This window comes from Trachinotus anak, unplaced genomic scaffold (genome assembly GCF_046630095.1).
Source record: "Trachinotus anak isolate AG129_WGS33_773 ecotype Australia unplaced genomic scaffold, CSIRO_AGI_Tana_v1 ptg000024l, whole genome shotgun sequence".
NCBI classification, from domain to species: Eukaryota; Metazoa; Chordata; class Actinopteri; order Carangiformes; family Carangidae; genus Trachinotus; species Trachinotus anak.
Genome location: NW_027273875.1, coordinates 886588 through 905811, shown reverse-complemented (window position 1 = coordinate 905811; position 19224 = coordinate 886588). Strand labels below are relative to the sequence as shown.

The 19224-nt window shown below is 39.1% G+C and overlaps 1 protein-coding gene across 2 annotated transcripts; it reads right to left on the bottom strand.

The window, feature by feature from the left end:
- Positions 1-15452: 15452 nt before the first annotated feature.
- plac8l1 (PLAC8 like 1) lies at positions 15453-18692 on the bottom strand. 2 transcript variants are annotated; one of them, XM_071461387.1, is made up of 5 exons: positions 18533-18692; positions 17894-18108; positions 17085-17317; positions 16716-16852; positions 15453-16227 (listed from the first exon to the last, which is right to left on the bottom strand). In XM_071461387.1, exons 2-5 carry the CDS (start codon positions 17917-17919, stop codon positions 16096-16098), a joined length of 528 nt encoding a protein of 175 aa, XP_071317488.1. In that variant the 5' UTR covers positions 17920-18108; positions 18533-18692; the 3' UTR covers positions 15453-16095. The 2 variants fall into 2 exon arrangements, with proteins under 2 accessions (XP_071317488.1, XP_071317489.1); XM_071461388.1 differs by having other exon boundaries at positions 17103-17317.
- Between the last annotated feature and the right edge of the window lie 532 nt (positions 18693-19224).

Below are 19224 nucleotides of genomic sequence, written 5' to 3'. Positions count from 1 at the left end.
ATTCATTCAAGGAAGGTTACAGTTTGTTGCTGCCGCTATTTTGGTTTCTTCAGTGGATGGTTAAGTGACACGCTTGCTGTACATCAGGAATTATTCGCTAAGTCTGTTTCCATTGCACTTTGTCGCATTTTGCTTTTATCAATACACAAACCTTCCCACCTCAGCCAAGTTTAAAAACGTTTTTGCAGTATTCTGCGCTTTTCCTGATTTTTCTGAATTTCCACTGAGGTTTTTGAAAGTTGCAAAAGGGATTTGAATTGTTTTTGAAAATGCATAATGGAAACCTGATCTATGACTATATACCTGCAAAACCAGTTTCATTAGCCTCAGCTGAACTTGGTGCTCTGATTAACAAATGTTAGCATAGACTGGTAGCATTGTCATTGTGAGTGACAAAAAATAGATAAATAACTACGGTCTCACAACTTACCCACCTGTGGCCACACAGCTTATTTGGCCACGTTTTGAGAAACTTCTAAGAGATTTCTGCTTCCAACCTAAAGACAAACAAATGTGAATGGAACTACATTAGTGGTGCCCAAACCATTGAAAAAAATGACATTTATAACAGTAGTATCTATCCACCGACCTCATGAACGGTTTTCATGGGAACTATTTTCTACAGAACGGCTGTGAGCCACGTCAATGTTTTAAAAAGGCCACTGTGATTTCCTCTTAAAAACACGGTGTATAGTTTATGGACATTTTGAGGCACATGGGTTAACTGTGGGAGAGGGCTGAGTATGAGATATGGACAGGTGAACAAGAGAGGCTTACAGTAACCCACCACCCTGTGAAGAAAATGCTCTGGTCATATCTCTAAGTGACAACTGTGACAAGCACATACAGTCATCTAGGGGTCTGTGATAAGGTAATCCATTTACTGGTGGAAACTAGTATCCTGCTATCATGCTGAATGATGGAAACCAGCTTTCATTTTTCAACTCTCTCTCTCTCTCTGTCTCTCTCTCTCTCACACACACACACACACAAACATTTTAAAATCATTTTCAAGGATTAATCATCTTATGAGTATGTGTAGGTGGCAAGAAGAAAACTCAACCCCACACAGATAAGCAGTATAATGTTTGGTCTGTAGCCTGTAGGCAAGTATGATGTAATTCATTCACTTTACTCGAGACAGTAGAAATATCAGACTCCTCACCAGGTTCAAATATTATATAGAGGCTAGACATTATTGAAGGACATTTTAAAATAAAGTAGATTAATGCCTGTGCAGATAGACAGCTGTACTTCAGGTATTTAGGTAAATAATGGCTTTTAATGGAAAGGGAAAGTGAATTTATGTTGAATTTACTCTGAAAAGCTTCAGATTTGGGCAGACAGAAGAGTTAAGAACATTCACATGGCTGATGATGACCTCGCGCACACACCGACACACACACACACACACACACACACACACACACACACACACACACACACACACCTGTCACAGAAGGGGGTTTCGAAACATTGGGTTTATTGGTGAAAGTCTTTGAATTAAGTTCTGGTCCATCTGTCATTGTGTGTGTGTGTGTGTGTGTGTGTGTGTGTGTGTGTGTGTCTTAATGAGGTCCACAGAGCTACTTTGTGTTCTGATGTTTTATTCTATTGTTCATTCTTCATCTCTTTTTTGTGCTGTGTGTGTGTGTGTGTGTGTGTGTGTGTGTGTGTGTGTGTGTGTGTGTGTGTGCGCATAAACATGCGTATGCACTGTCTTTGTTGCCAATTAAATTTTTTGATGTTGTGGACATGGAAGCCTATTGACTAATGTTTCAGTTATCGTCCCGGAGGAAACTCAAATCTACAAACAAGGACCTTATTCTGGAAAACAAGCCTGTGGCCTGATCTGGTAGCAGTTCTTAGAAAATCCTTGAAGAAGCAGTGAATCTGGTTTCATCACTCTGTATGAATATTTGAATGGAAAAATTCACATCAGCAAATATAAAGCATGATTGAAAGTGCTGCTTGAACACTGACTGCCAACATTAAAGGTAAATGGAACAGAAAAAAACATATTCAGAAGGCAGCGCTTCAATTAAATCTTTGTATATATTCCACTATGCTAAATCTACTGTTACAAAGAACGGCTCAATATTGATAAATGTGGCCACAAGGTGACACCACAGTGGGATCATGTGGGGAATATTGGGTATGAACACTGGAGAGAGACCTTGACATTTTATCATTACATTGAGGATGTGTTTTCAGCCATTAATGACAAGCTGTTGCATGGAAATAGGACTATTAATGGAACAGTCACACATGTACACATCCCTATTCCTTGCTCTGATTATTGGCCATAATCTGATTATTATGTGCATGTAAACATAGTCATTGTCTGGTTGTCTAATTCCACTTCCCCTCATTCAATTTGCAGTGTATGCCATATGTAATTAGATCTTTAAAATTAGCTTGAAATGAAGTGCTGTGCCAGCTCACAATGACGTCTTTAACATACAGAGACAAGCATGAGTCACAAGCAGAACTGCCAAAGCTGAATGTCGGGGTTAATGTAGAAATGGCAGTACTTGTAATTTATGATTTTGAAAATTCAATTAGAAAGATACGAGTATCACAGAAATGATTTGTCGTAAGGATTTTTAAAATGATTTTTAGAGATTTTGGGGCTCTGTATTAAACAAAAGGATTTGGGATGGAGGTTTTTTGCAGTAAACACAGTCTGGCGTTTGAATTGTTGTTTTTACACACACAAAGAAGCTCGAACTTAAACAAGATATAACTTTTTTTTATTCCTGAGATTTAGAGATGCTGATTATGGTGGATTTTGTTACATTTGCACAATGCCAGACTGGCTGTTTCTGTCCATTTCCTGTCTTTTTACCACACTAAGCAAACCAGCTGCTGAATGTAGTGTCAGATTTAACAGACGGATATGAAAGTGGTCTCAGTCACCATAGTTAACTCATATAACAAACATATATATACATATCAGGCATTTTTGGGAAATAATAGTCTGCAGTGTTTTTGGACTTAAATGCAGAAAAAGTATTTCTATACTTTATTATATTGCTTTGTCGAATAGTCTTTGTCTCTTAGTTTTGTGACATTTGAGAGTTCTATGGAAATTCACGTTTCCATTACTCATTTTTTAGTTCAAAATTTCAAATTGTGCACGAAGTTAATAGAAACTAATGGATGGATATTGTCAGGGCAGAAAAGTCAAGACATCAAAGGGCTTATTTGAAATGAATAAAAGTGTCCAATAATAACATCACAAATAAAGTTGTTCAATATTAGCATAACACACTCCTACATATTTTGACTATGAATAGACTTTCTTTGATAGGTGCATTCACACTCACAGATTAGTCATTTGGCTGATACTTTAACAGTGATATACAATGTGAATGACAGGATTACAGTGAACTGATAATGTCATGTGTGACAGTTAATTGCAGATGGAACGCTACACATCACTAAAACAAATCACTCATATTTCCCATGTGTTTGTGTGTGTACTCAGTTGAAGTAAGGTGTGTGTTGCAGGCTATTATAGTGCAAATTCTCTGTTACTCAGTGTTATGCAGCTGATATGTTTGTAGTTAAGATGACAAACATCTGTGGACCACATCTGAAGCTGCTATACAAGTCTAGCATGGGATGAAGGAGGGAGAGAGGGAGTGCGGAGAAGGATGGTGTGGATAAATCCCAAAGACTGTGCATCATTCGCTCTCACACTCTCTCTCTTTTCGTCTCTGCACCATTGCAACTGCCTTCGCAGCATACACCCACGCATTTTTCCACACTTACCAAGGCACTGCAGCCTTTTGACATGTAGTAATCGCACACACACACACACACACACACACACACACACACACATTTTGAGGTGCCAGCAGATGAAAGAACACCTACATCAACTGCAGGACTGTGGAAGCGCATGTGTCGTAGAGATAAAAGCATTATGCAACACAACCCTTCACTTCATGTCAGCCATGAGGCTATACACACACACACACAGACACACACACACACAGACACAGACACACACACACACACACACACACTTATAGGTCATATACTATTGGTTCATCTTCACAGAAAGACATATAGAACTCATAAAGGACAGGAAAACTTAATGTGACAGGACTGACAGACTGAAAATGGCCTGTAGGAACGTCCCCGGTGCAAAGGATGATAATAGACGACAGCATAACAGAAGATCATCTTCGTGGCTTGTGCAAGAGATTTATGTTTCAGAAAACTTTAATAGAAATATTTACTAACAGGACATAATGATGTAACAAATGCATAATGTGGACTAGCATAAATAAGTATATATAAAAGTGTGAGACAGGTAGGTAGACAGGTAATAAAAATGAGGGCTATTAGTGTTTTATGAAGGAAATCAATCACATGGACAATTCACGAGGATTTGAAGAGTTTTTGGTCATTTCTAATCAAACCGTAGGTACAGTCTGAATCCTATGAATCCTATGCCAACTTGCTTGCCCAATAAGTAAGATGCCACTTTCCATAGCATACAATATTATGAATGGAGGAGTTGTCTTTACAACCTTATTTATCCAAGTCAATACAGCTCTCTCTCATTCCAGCAAGCAGGCTTCTACTGTACTGACTGTACTGAGATATTACAGGATACAAGCCCAGAGCCTACAGTTAGGCATCATTCTGTCAGAGCTGCATGCCATCTACTCTCCTGTGTCACATCAGCCAGCAGTAAATAGAGTGGATAATGAGCAGTAAAGCCCCTGGGACAACATCAGGTCTTGTCTGCTATGACAGTGTCTACCACTCTGTGCTGTTTTGTGTGGTACGAACGTACATTTTTTTAATGAGATTTTTTTTCTTCCTTTCTTTTTGGGAGGGATTTTCTGAATTCTCATTTCAGTGCAAATGTTATATACATGCACATCAAATGAATATAATTATGATAATAAATTAATGCTGTCATGAAAGTATCGCCATTTGTGAAACACTGCAGCATCCTTTAATATTAATGTCACACTGGTGGCAACAAAAGGTTTCGCAACTCTTTGAAAATAATGTTTTGATGTTTTCTGCTGCCAACTTACTTTAACAGTTGCTGTAATGAACAAAAAAAAAAAAAAAAAAAAAAAAAAAATCGGAATAATTCATTGTAGAATTATAAAGAATAAGAAATAAAGTCTAAAACTTTTATAAATAGCTTAAAAGCTGTTAGAAGTTTATTATACTCATAAATGATTTACTATCATGTGTTATGGAATTAGATGTAATAAAAACATGAGACATTTTGGTTTCTCTCCAAGAGCAGTACTCTTACGTCTGTGCATTAAAAAAATGGAGCTGGACCCAGGAAGTGATTAGCTTACCTCAGCACAGACTGAGAGCAAAAAATGACAAGTTGTGGTTTTTCGCAGAGATTTCCTGCAGGCAGTCACTGCCACTGTTCGCCAAGAAATAGTTACAGCGAGAGTCCATAAGCGCAAACAGGCACATTTCCCAAAATGTCAAATTATTCCTTTACAGATGGTTATATTCATGAGATAAAGTGACCTACAAAAAACACTAAAAATATGTGATGTATAAATACTGAATACTTGGGTCTTGAGGACAACTTCTTTTTATTTACATCAACTAATGGCTTCTAGCGCTTTATCCATTATGCAGAGCAATCACATACATCACAGCAGGCAGCAGACAATATACTGAGCACTTTTTTTCAAATGTAAATGGACTGAGTTGGAAATGGATAACTCAGACTGTTTACTGTTCTTCATTGCTCACGGCTTCTGGTTTTTGCTCCTCATGTCCATGGATGGATTCCTGTATGGTCCTACCACGCACAGAGCCTGTGTCCGATAGGCCCCTGTAAGCAAGAGTGGCCCCTGTAAGCAAGAGTGTCTGTATGAAGTGACTCTTATTAAGATTTCTCACTGCACAGTGAAATGGCAAAAAGTCATGACCTAAACACTCACTTTGAAGTTGTCACAAGAAAGAAGCCGTCATGACACCTTCAAAGGGAGTGTTTATCCCCTCAGGTTTTCTGTTGGACGTTTAGGACCAGTGCTCCTTACTGATATCTTGCAATATGGGCCCTCCAAGTCCGCAGGGAGAAAGCAAAAGGTGACGACACTGTTGCAGTAGAAGGCATCCATGCCCAAAAAAACCCATCATTTCATAATCCAACCTCACATCAAAATATGTGTGTTTTTGCCAGGGGAAGACTCAAAAGCCAGTGGTACTGTGAGCATTTCTGTACTGAACTCCACAGGTGCTCAAAGAAAAGAAGAAACACTGCGGAAAATTACACCTCCACAAGAACTGTAAGACTTCAGCATCCTGGCATTACTGTGAGTATTAACAGGATCTATGCAGGAGGGAAAGAATAAATCAAAAAAATGATCTGGCAAATGATTTTGCCTTCTTTGGGGGTGTTCAAACAAGAATGAGTGACATTCTTGACATTCAGCAGAGAGGGATTATTTTTGCTCACTGTTGTGCTAGGAGGCCCCGGATTGTCTTGCTACTCTTCATTTTGTTTTTCTCCAATTTCCTTGAGCACTAGTTACAGCAAAATTCTGCAGTCTATTATTAGTTTGTGCTTATTGTATTATCTTTGTTATCATTTAATATATTTGCAACTTGCATGTTCTGATCCTCTTCTTACGTGTATTTTTCCTAACTGTGGCACATGGATTTTGCTCAGTAGAGATTTTTGTTCTGCAAGAAATCTTATAGTTTGATCTCCTTTGATATCAGTTGCTTGCCTAATGTTGCTTCATCTCACATATAAATGTGATCACATCTGACCTTGTTTCAAGATGACATATACCTCAAATTGAAATTTAACTTTGAAGTTAAGAAGTTTAGAATTTTTTTTTCTATTTGGTGTTTCATCTTAATTCAGTTTAAACTGTTTCAACATACTGAAACCTGTGTGTCCATATTTCACATAAGTGACTAACACTAATTTGCAATTAGGAAAAGTAAAGTAATGTTTTGCTGTTACTGACTTCATCATCAACTGATTTAATTCTTTCAAAACATTCATTTTCTATTATATAACCATATAATTCAGTATGACCCACAACTAAACTGTAAACATAGCCCATATTTGTTTATTTTAATTAACGCTGGAGGGAAAAAAATGACATCTGCCATGTTCTGGCAACCGCCACCATTTAATGACCTCAAAGGACACAAAGCTGATATCACGAAAAAGATGATCCTCCCTCTTCTCGTCAGGCAAGGAATTTAAGAATAAATTCTTCAGCAGACAAGAATATAGGCCTGCTGCGCAACAAAAGCTACAATAGCAGGCAAATCTCTAGTATTATAATCCCTGTGCATGACAGTGGTTTTTGAAGTCAAATCATTCCTACAACAAAATCCTCTTCCTGTCTGTCTTAAGAAGAAAAAAAAAAAAAAATCTATAAAACCGCCTGCTTAGTCTGAGGAGCCGAGTGGTGCCAATAAATTCAAAGCTTCCATCATAACACACATACAACCCAAAACAAGACAAGTCCGCTCAGCAGCAGAGCACACAAGCTGCTGCATAAACTGCCAGCCCCCCCCCCCCAATACCTCCCTCCATGATGATGATGTGTTTGAGAGAAAGGCAGAATGAAAAACAGAGAGAGACATAGGAAGGGCAAGGATGAAACAAAAGAGTATCACAGAAAATGATATGAAGAGGCTGTGAGGAAGTGTGTGTGTGTGTGCGTGCGTGCATGTGTGTGTGTTATGTAAACCCCAGGTGGTGCTTGTTGTCCTGGATAGAAGTATCACCAGGGGGACAACTGCTCCAGCTTAGCAGGTCTCTCCACACCTCTCTATTTCCTTTCTCTCTCTTTTTTTTCACAAACACACAAACGGAGGAGTCGGGAAGACAAGATGGGAAACAAATAAAAAGAGGGCAATGAGGAAGAGGTGAATGGAGAAAGAAATGGGGTGATTGAGGGAAAGAGGAGATGGAGGGAAGGCAAGAATGGAAAGAGCAAAAGGAGAGCAAATACATCCAGGAGGCAGAGACAAGTGTGCGCTGATCAGAGAGATGGTGAACGAAGAGAGGCGAGTCAAATGTAGAAAAATACATTTCAGAAATGTCAGTGTAGTTTGGGAGAGCACAAACACTCTGCCGTTTGCTCCTTGTTATTCAGCTGCTCTGTGTGTGTGACTTGAATGGGAGGATGTGATCTATTTTTGCCAGTGCCATGTTCGGTATTTTATCCGTTTGCTTATATCGCTGTAGTTCACAGTTCACAGTGAGCACAATCAAAGAAAGAGCCTGTCTAGATACATCTGCATACATCACACCCACCCGCCCACACAAACACACACCCCCCCCGAGGGGCTGTTGTGGATAACAGCCTGCAGTCTACACCTGATGCCCCTGTAGGGATAGTCGTCTTTGTGCTGACGCAGCAGAAGTTTTATGGTCACTGTCTGACTGCTGACTTAGGAAGAGCTTCACTGTTCCAAATCTTGAGTTCTGCTGCTGCTGTGGAGATTCCAACTCTGACCCCAGATCAGCAAGTAAGACCGATTTCAGCCCAGTGAGCAGCTGTAAGAATAGGGAACAGACACTAGGGGCCTAGATCTGGGGCAACACTGCCCTCTAATGGTTCACACATGGAGGTGTGACTGATATATATGACGTAAGGCCAGTCTGTCTCTCTGTCTCTCTCTGTCTCTCTCTCTCTCTCTCTCTCTCTCTCTCTCTCTCTCTCTCTCTCTCTGTGTGTATATAACAAGGCCTACATGTGTTTGGGGTCTGAACACATGCAAAGGTTACAGTATTCATTTGATGTTTTGAGGTTAGTTTCTCAAAACAGCACTTAAGGATACAGTATTTTAGAGTTGAAGAATCAGCTCAAAAATAACCAATGTGGGGTTTCTAAAACAAGAAAAAAAAATCTAAAAAAAGGGGAGGTGGCTAGCTTGACCCCAGTGGGCCCTGCACCCAGCCATCAAACTTAAGGTAGATAGAAAGATAAAATACTTTATTAATCCCTTGGGGAAATTCAGATTGTCCAGCAGCTCTGAACTGTAGCTGCTTCTCTGGCCTGCAAGGATGATATGGAGAGGGTGGTTGTAATTGTCAAAGGTGGCCTGCATCAAAATTGTATGCGTCGTTCCACAGCAGTCCTCAGTGAGTCCCTAGCATTTTTTACTGGCTTGTCCAGTCTGCTTGTGTTCTTGTCTGACATGCTGCCGCCCCAGCAGACTGCAGCATAAAAGAGGACACACTCCACCACTGACTGATAAAACATGTGCAGCCTTTCACTGCAGATGTCAAAAGACCTGAACTTCCTGACGACTCTGCCCCTTCCGGTAGATGGCACACACATTCAGGGACCAGTGCAGTTTACTGTCCAAGTGCACACCCTAGGTATTAATAGCTGTGTATCACCTCAATGTACTTCAACTTTGACTGGATGAAGGGGGGGCCTTCTGAAATGATACACGCTTCACTGGAAAAGCTCAGCTTTACTCAACACGCTCCAAAGCCTCGATGTCTCATGTAACATCACTAGTACAGATACTCCTGGTTAAATCTTAAATGTTACTCCAAGTGAAAGTTGTTCAGTCTTATTTTTACTTGCATTAAAGTACCTGTGTATTTGCTTTTAAATATAATTAAGTATACAAAAGTACATTTAATGTCAACGCATTGCTGTATTGTTCCACATTTACAGAGCCTAATGACTCAAACAACCTACTGAATGAATGAATGAATTAATGACTGTATAACCTGTGGGATAAAGAGCTTGTACAATATGACATAAAGCCTGTAGAAATGGTCATAAAAACAACTGAATCAACAAAAGGAGCCATTGTCATTTTCATATGTCTTTTTTCTCTCTTTTAAGGCAGTGGTGAAGTTTGGTTGTGGTAAACACAGCAAACATTTTAAATGAAAGGAATATCTATTTCTAAAATTTCAAACATGGACTTAGGATAAGACCACGGTGCTCTGGTAAAGAATCTTCTGCCTCTTTATCTAATGAAGGGATCGTTAGGCCACTGCCAAAAAGGCAACGAGCACAACATGACTGACAGCGTAGGAGTTGGCTGTGATTGGTTTTTCTCCTCTGACGAGCACAGTCTATAGTCTATCACATTTTCAAAATAAAATAAAATTCATTCCACTGACTGAAAGCTCTTGTTCAAAGTAACAACTACTTCAAAGACATAGAGTGGAGTCAAAGGTACCATATTTGACCTCTTTTAAGTGCAGTGGGAATAAAATGCTCAAGTACAGATACTCAAAATATATTTAGTATATACAAAGTACAGTACTTAAGGAAAAGTATTTTGCTACTGTCCACCTCTGGCTGTTAGTCATATGACTCAGCCAAGTCCAGCCCGAGAGGTCAGGTTTTTTTTTAATTTGTCGCTTTGTCTCATGGACACACAGGAAAGAGTAAGGAAAGCCTAAACCAGCAAACATGAAGCCCAGAAAAAACACCAGCTGTAAGTGACACAAAATCCATAAACTTCAGCTGCTAGTAAAGGAATGTTCAAAGTTAATAAGCTGCAGCAAAAATCCGTAAACTGCAGTAGTAAGTGAAGGTAAACTGCAAGTAAAAGTCCAACAGCAGCTGTACAGGAAGTCCAAGCTACTAATAAATAATCATCACACAACATACATAAACATACAGTTCATTCATTTCAAAGTAATTTTGACTAAATAAAGGTAAATATCACATATGTTATTGGAAGCATAATGCATTCACTTGAGGAAAAAAAAAAATATTCTGCTATTTTTCCCAATTAACAAGATTAGCTCAGAATTCTCATTAAAAAACAATCTGCTTTTCTGAATTATTATCTCAAAATTCTGAGAATATATATTTTTTTCCTCAAGTATTATGCCTCTGTAGTTATTCCTGTGCCCAAGGACAGTTAAGTCTGTATTATCTGTCCTAAAGCTAGAAATCAGAGGGAATCCTCCAATGCCACTCCATAACACAAGGGGCACTGATTTCGAAGTATCAGCAGTTCATTAAAATATCAGTTAAATGGCATAAGTGATAAATGAAAATGTGGAATGCAGGAATTGCATGTGTCTTTTTAATTGAACCCCCCACATTTAGAGCCATTGAGTGCAAATGATGAACTCACACAAACACACTTTAGAAGTATTGTAAATGTGAGTCTAAAAATGTCAAAGGCTTGCTCTCATCAGTCAGGCTACTGAAGTTATATAGCCGAAATTACTTTGAGCCACTGGAGGAAATAAGATACCTCAGTAACCCAAGAATCTACAGTAGCTGTGGTGTGTGCAGCGGGTTTCATCCACATTTTAAATTGGATATAAAGTTTAAAATTTGAAACGTTGAGGTGACATTTCAAGATTCTCCCTTTGGTCTCTAACTTTAGGGGGAAGTGCTGCATGTTCACAACTATTGACCAAAATGTTCTAGGGCACAGGAACACAAAATGTTAGTTCTCAAAAAGGGCTATAATCTCCTTTAAATGCATGATTCATTATCATAATATAGTGTTTCCATCCTCAAAACTTCAGGTGCAGAAAAATAACAGACTAAAATTATATTTTAAAGTCATTGTAGAAGTCTTTGGGGGACACATGTATGTGTTCTAGGATTTCACTGGACTTGACTTTATATGAGCAAGATTAGAGATTAGATGTACTCCTCAACAACAAAATCAACATGATTTGAGGAAATATAATGTCATAAACTACTCACTCAGTGCACTCAGGAACAAAGGTGAAATGATGGAGGGAAGCAGCTCAACTAAAGGGCAAACAGAGCATGAGCTCAGGACACAAACAAAGAAAACTCAAAGCACCTGTGTGAGCTGCCCAGTCAGCACACCTGTGCTCTTCAGCCCAGCAGTCATGTGACCCCACTCCCCACAGGATGCGTTATTTAGGTAAAAGTTCAAAAGAAAATGCAGTAATCTGATTTGCATTTTAATTTTCACATACTCATGTGGGCCTTCTTTAACCATATTAAAATGAAAATTGAAAAGCTGTTGAAAATTAATTTACAAAGACTTGACCTGCTTTACAGTAGACAATATTCAAATATAATAAGCAAACAGTCCTCAGTCCATTCATTTACAGTCAGTCTAAATTTATGTCACCACGCTCTTCTGGGGTCAAAAAGAAAATGAAAATACAATCTGTCAGTCGTCTCATCAAGGCAGGTTATCAGTTGTCTGTTGTCTGTTTGTGGGACAGTGGCAGCAGCTTGTTTTACTGTTTTGTGTACGGAACTGTGTTTTATATCAATACAACTCAACAGAAATAACTAGATTTAAATAATTTGAAATGTATTACAATAAGTGATAAGAAGCTAAGAGACAGGAGTCTGGTCGTTATTCTGATCCCAGTTGACAGCAGAGATGCAACCAGCAGAGGGTATCAGTGCAGACCAGTGGGGTTAGGACTGACTGATAATCCACTCTGATAAGCAATATTTAATGTTATTGGAAACTTTGTGATCTCCCACTGTTGTGAGTTTAAACAATGTTTGATCACGCAACAGAGATTTGTGAAAAAAAAATATGAGTGATGTATTTGACTACATGTTAATGTAACCATGGTAAACAACAGGGAACATGTATGTTTGAAACTTGAACTGTTACTGTGTAAAAAGTGTGAATGGGAATACAACCAAACATGAAGGAAAGATTCTGTACATTTTGAGTTTCGAATGGAGTTTCTACCTAAAAAATATAAATGAGTAGAAGGGGTTGAAAAATGCATGAAAAGTTGTGGAAAACTAGAGATTTGGTCCTTTCATCATAATGGGAAAAATGTCACCAAAAAATGTAGAATATTTTGGAAAATATGAAATATCTCAACAAAAAAACCCCCCAAAAACAGTAATTCAATAATGAGCTGACCATTTTAAAGTCTGAATGGAGTTTCTGTGTTGAAGTGTCTAGAAGGAGATACAAATCAAACTGGAGTTACCACCTCACGGCTATATGCCTCTGCCAACCAGCCAAGTTGCAGGAAATATGGTCAGAATCTCCCCTTCCCGAGTTACAGCATTGAATAATAGCCAGAAGTGTTTTTGTACATTATGTTGCAGTGAAGTTGACCACTGACCATTTGGATATAAAACGGTGGAATAATTTTAATTATTAAATAAAAATAATTTTAGAATTCTACCACATTCCACTGATTAGTAGCAACAATAACGAGCTAGTTAGTGCATTTCAAGCAACTGAACAGTTAAAGCATAGAGAGGATCTACTTCCCAAATAGTACAATTCTTTATCACTATCAATATAACAGTATGTCTCCCTCAATAACTCATTACACTGATTTTTTAAATTTATTGATAGCCAGGGTGGGCTGTATGCAAACAGGAATTTATTTATTTATTTAAAAAAAGGGTTAGGGTTAGGGGCATTTTTCTGTCACTGTCACTTTCTGGAGGCAGCTGCTCAAGCCTCCTTTGAGGTCTGTCTATGTATGTGCCAGATTCAGGATCAGCTTCAGACCTCACCAAAATGGTTTTCATTGTGACATTGGAAGAAGTTCCAGTGAAACTCCTAAAAGCAAGATCTGTATATTAGTCTAACTGGAACATTCATTCTGTTTATCACATAGTTGAAGTAGGGCAGGGGCAAGCAGACTTTTGTGGGGACCTGAAAAAAGTGTTTTTAATGCTACTAATATGGAAGGAGCTGCTAAGGCAAAGAAATGTCACTAATAAGGTCATATGCAACTACTTAAAAGATCCTGTTGGCTAGCAAACCCTCAGTAGGCAGAGAGCAGAGGATCTGCAGGAGCATTTATCCATCCTTGGCTGATCAGGAAACGCTGGAGCCTGATGAACACATAAGTAAGATATTTTGATCTTATTACCACGGTGGCAATCCTGAACCGTATAAGTATTTTTTATTTCAAACTGAGGACTTAAAATAAAGCAACAGAACTTTATAATTTTGTAAACAACAATTCATGTTTTATCATCAAAGGTATTGTAGCTTATACTGGGTCATTTTTCTAGTTAGCACGATTAGAGTCTGTACCAGTATGCTATTTGTTTATTTATTTAGGCGACAAAAACGTGAACTTACTTTTAAGATGGTTTCAGCTGGGACTTTGTGAGTTGCAAAATGTTTGTCTGCTTGTCGATGTTTCTTTGATCTGCATGGGTACACAGCAGCATGATATGGGCTGCTCTTGGTCTTCTGTGTAGAGTCTGAATTCGAAATGTCCACAGAGGGACATAATCTGCTAGATGAAACCCCTCATAATGCAAAGTGAGGGAGTGATACTCTCTCTGAATCTAGCAGCATTTGTAAGCAATACAAATTTGCAGACCACTGTGTCCAACTAATCTCTGAAATCATTTGTCTTTACCCACAAGTGTGGGTTACCACTGCATAAGAGGCATTATCTGTCATTCTGATGAGGCAATAATAATTAATAATTAATAATTAAATGAGAGACTGGCAGCGATTTAAAAATATTTATTTTCATCCAGCAGATTAACTCCTTGAAGACTGTGGCGTACTATATGTAAAATATGATGGATTTTATTATTCATATATCTCTATTATTTTTTATTTATTTATCTATTTTTTCACCAAACCAATTTCTCTTTTCCCCCATTTCATTTGAAGCAGCTGGCAGGTGGGGGACCACATGTGTAGAAGTTCACAAATTATATATTTGCCCTTTGAGGACCCATCTGCTTTGAGCATAAATAACATTTTCATGTCCGTTCTTGCTGGTTGGTATTTCAGGTTCAGGGAAGAACTGGATTAATAATATGATTGAATGCCTGAGGGTGAACCGAGGAGTAGAAGGATAAAAGAATAACAGAAATATGGAAATAGGCTTTATTATCATCAGACTGTACCTGAGCTGTTGACTGTAATCTGAGCTGGACCACCCGGCTAAAACAGGTGGCCCTGCATACTGAGTGGAGCACCACTCTTGTCTCGTCCCACACAAATGAATCAACCTTCAAAAGCATTAATGCTAACTTAAGAAACCAAATGACTGCCTCGATCAAACTGAAGTGGCATGCAGCTTTCCTGTACTTTATTTTAATTTAGTTTTAAATGTGAGACTGAAAATTAGATCTATTATTATTCTGAACATGTAGATATTGTCTCATGTCTGAGGAGGACTGAACGCATTAATGTGTCTGGTGACCTTTGGCATGCATGACAGAATTAAAGAGGACGCTGGGTTTGCACAAATCACATTAATATCACCTCATTTGCACTAATTTGTACACTTTCTATTGAAGAAATTGTCCATATGAACTATTGTTGGCAAGATTCCTGAAATGTCAAGAGCAGGTTTTTCAAATCTAAATCTTTTTAACCCACACAAAGAAAGTTCCATTTACCTCCATTACACTGCTCTGACCACAATATAACTCAAACTAAGCATGCCTGGATACCATTAGTGGTGAGTGATAATATATTTTGAAGATTTGTGTGAAGTGAGCTTTGAAAGAAATCTGTCAAACCTGTTATCATGCCGCTCATCAAATAAAATGCTTTATTAAAATTGTATATATCTTAACATGGGTTTAATAACTTTGATTAAGATTTATCTTGATTAAAATAACCAGACGAAGCTGCTTACATGACAGTTTCAGTAGTTCGGGTATTGTCTTGTCGGGTTAAAATGTAAACACATTTAGCATAATGTCTAACTGAGAGATTCCAGATGTTTTGCTGTTTTTATGGCCACTGAAACCAAATAATTATGTGTCTTGCCACCTGCTTTTCACTCAACTCAAAATGTAATCAATGAATTCTTGTCTCTGCAAGAAACGCACAACATAGTCATGATATCCCCTCTAAACAGAAGTCCAACAACAGTTTAAAGGTTGGTTTAACAACCTCTAAGGCAGTTTAAAACCCTACACACGGGTTCAGACCTTACAGCTGTTGTTGTTTACCCTATTAATCAAAGTTCATCCTCTCCACTCTTTTTCAAATAATGTACGCTTGATTTATTGTCCCCGGGCATCCTCAGGGTCATTTAAAAGTACGTTCACGTCTTTAGCATTGATTCTTCAAGCTGTTTATAGCAGGAATCTCAGCTGGCCCTCCCCAGCCTCTGTCACATTGTAAAAGGAAAAGCTTCATCTACTCTCCACTGTTTCCTCAGGAGCACTCCAGGGCAGTGGACACATGATACGTCTGAGTCTTCATCCTCCTCTTCATCTCTCTTATCATCTGACATACTGCCAGAGGGTAACAGCAATACACTGTGGTCCAGTCCTCACATGCACTTCCCTGTGGATAAATGTGCAGACAGGTGCGCCCACACACACACACACACACACACACACACACACACACACACACACATATGCAAACACATATAGAGGAAGCACACATGTGGACAAAACAATGCAGCAAGAACATGTCCAGACCCATGAGTGAAGAAATTCAATCACACGACTTAAACTGAACCGATGAATGCTTTTAGTAAAGAGTACATTATGATTATCTACCTTTCTGGTAGCCTTTGGTTTTGCATTTATTATAGAGTCTTAAAACTTACTTGAGAAAAGTAAACCACCGTGCTGAATATTCTGTCACCTTTGCCGTCTGCTTGCAAAGTTACTTTCTAGATGTATGCCAGTGCTGGTATGAGCAGGAACTATTTTGCAAAGTCTACCTGCTGGGGTCTTTAAGGGGTGCTCTAAAAAAAACAGGGCCAATCTTCACCTCCCTTTGACAAATACAGCATGTTTTTGCAAGTGAACCCACACACTCACCCGTATCTTGTACCGCTCTCTGATCCCGACACGCAGGGCAAAAGTGGACCCTGGTAAGAGGGGCATGCACAGACACTCGCCGTACTGGTGAGCTAAACTCAGGTCTAAACAGCACGGCACCAGAGCCCCGAGAATACCTGCAAGCACGGACACAGGTGCGTGTGTCAATGACAGTTTGTGACAGACGTGTTTATTCTCCAGCACAAAACATTTTCTCAGAGTGAATATGAACTAATGATGAATGAACGTAACTGTTGCGCACATCAAATTAATTTTGTGCAAATATACATTCGAATTTAAAACAGACAAAGAATAAGAGTCATAAAGTTGTGACTGGTGTATGTAAGTCCTGTGTTGTGTTCATGTTACATGTAGTCTTGTCCCCACAGATGTCAAACAGCCCGGTGCTCCAGTCTCCTCCTGTCTGCGTGATGGTGGTGATGGTTGTCGTAGTGACGCCGAGTCCGGGCTGTGTGAGTACCGGGTCTGTTGCTGCAGTGACATTGTTTGACCTCCAGTTATCTTCACTTCCTGCGGTGAAGCCCCCCACTTCCCCCTCCTGAACCGCTGATGCTGAGGCTTCAGTGACTGACACTTCTGGTCTGAAATGAGATTTTTAACGATTCCATCTCGAGACAGGTGGTTGATAAAGTCACCATGACTTGTCAAGCCTCTAACATGCCACTGATACTCAACTGCACGTTTAATATTACAAGCAAATGTCTCAAATTAGCCAATTACTGTGTTTTGCTTTCCTGAGAGCAGGAATTTAATTCATTTAATCCATTCAGCTAATTTCATTTTCCTACAGCAGCATGTTTTGTACTCGGCTCAAGCTTCTATGAAAGATTAGCAGCACAATTACACAACTATAGCCAACTAATATTATCCTACCACTGGTAAGATACTGTATGTAACAGCATTTATGTTTATTATTGCATCTAATTTAGGCCTTCAGCAACACTTTAATCACAGCAAACTGCAAAATCAAAATACATTTAATTTAGCAAAAGCTGCAGCAACAGTATATTTATAAAATGGTCCTGTTTCATTTGTGTTATCATGGAGGCATAAAAAAAAACAAAAAAACAGAAGAAGATAAGTGAGCTATTGGCTGTAATTCCATTGTGCTCATTGGTGACAAGACTTTGTGCTGGAAGGGACAAAGAAGCACTTACTGGTGTGTGACTGTCGTCTGCTCCATGACTGGAAGCCACAGGCATCCAGAGAGGGGTGAGGCGAGAAGATGAGAGAGGAGAGGCTGAACAGAGAGTCAGCAGAAATGAGGGGGTGGGAGGGGAGTGGGGGGGGGGGGGGGGCAGGGAGACACTTCCCCAGTGAGAGGGTGTGTGTTGGAGCAGATAAACCAGCAGTCGGATGGCTTGGCCAGAAGCTGTGTGACAGAGATAAGTCTTAGTTGTCTTCTGCCTGAGTCTACACTGTGCCGACCCCACTAATATAGAAAATGCTGAAAAGGGGAGATGCACATCAGGGTGCATGAGCATGTATATCTGGCCTAAAATAATCAGATATGAATGGATGGGTACAGCACACACAAGCACACGAGCAGGACAGAACAGGCTGAACTCCTGTAAAAGCTAATTATGTATTCACATTTACATTTATAGGATGTACCGCACAATCCAAAACACGTACACAAATCAGCAGTCAAATAGATTCATTTCATTTGGATGTCAAATTATGGATGTAAAATAGCACACAGCAAACAGTTTGTTTGACCCATGATATTCAAAGGCATTCATTGCTTCTATTAAAGCGATGTATTTAAAAAGACGCAGAGCAAATGTTACACTCACCCTTAAGGCAGAAACACAGACTCGCAGAGTGAAGAGAAGGGAAGTGAAAGATGTATTTTAGAACCAATGAAACACCTGTGGTTCATGTTTAAAGGGGACTTACAGCATTCAGGCATTTCCTGTCTTCTGACATTGGCCTTTCAATTTGGACCGATACAGTAGAGTGAGTGTGTGTGTGCCTGCGAATGACAGAGGGGGGGAGGAGTGAGGGGAGCTTTACGTGGTGGAAAGACACATAGTGAAACCTCCATGGGTTTGGAGGCTCACACAGTTCACACACACACACACACACATATCAGGTCTTAACTGAAAATTATGAGGAAATGTAGTACATGAAGAGACACTTTTTTCACTTTGTTTAATTCCTATAAAAGAGATTAAAATGCATTAGTCTAAACTTAATAACCCAAAGTGAAAACATAGCTTTAGTAATTTTTCCAAATTTATAAAAAAAACAAAAAACAACAGAAATCTTTTCATTTATTAATGAAGAAAGTATTCAAAACCTTTCATTCAGTACTTAGAACCCCCCTTTGGCAGCAATTACAGCTTTGAGTCTGTACAAGATTTGCACACATGGATTTAGGCAGTTTATCCCATTCTTCCTGGCAGATTCTGTCAAGCTCCGTCAGATTGGATGGGAAGCATCTGTGAACTGCCATTTTCAGGTCTCTCAACAGATGTTCTCTGGG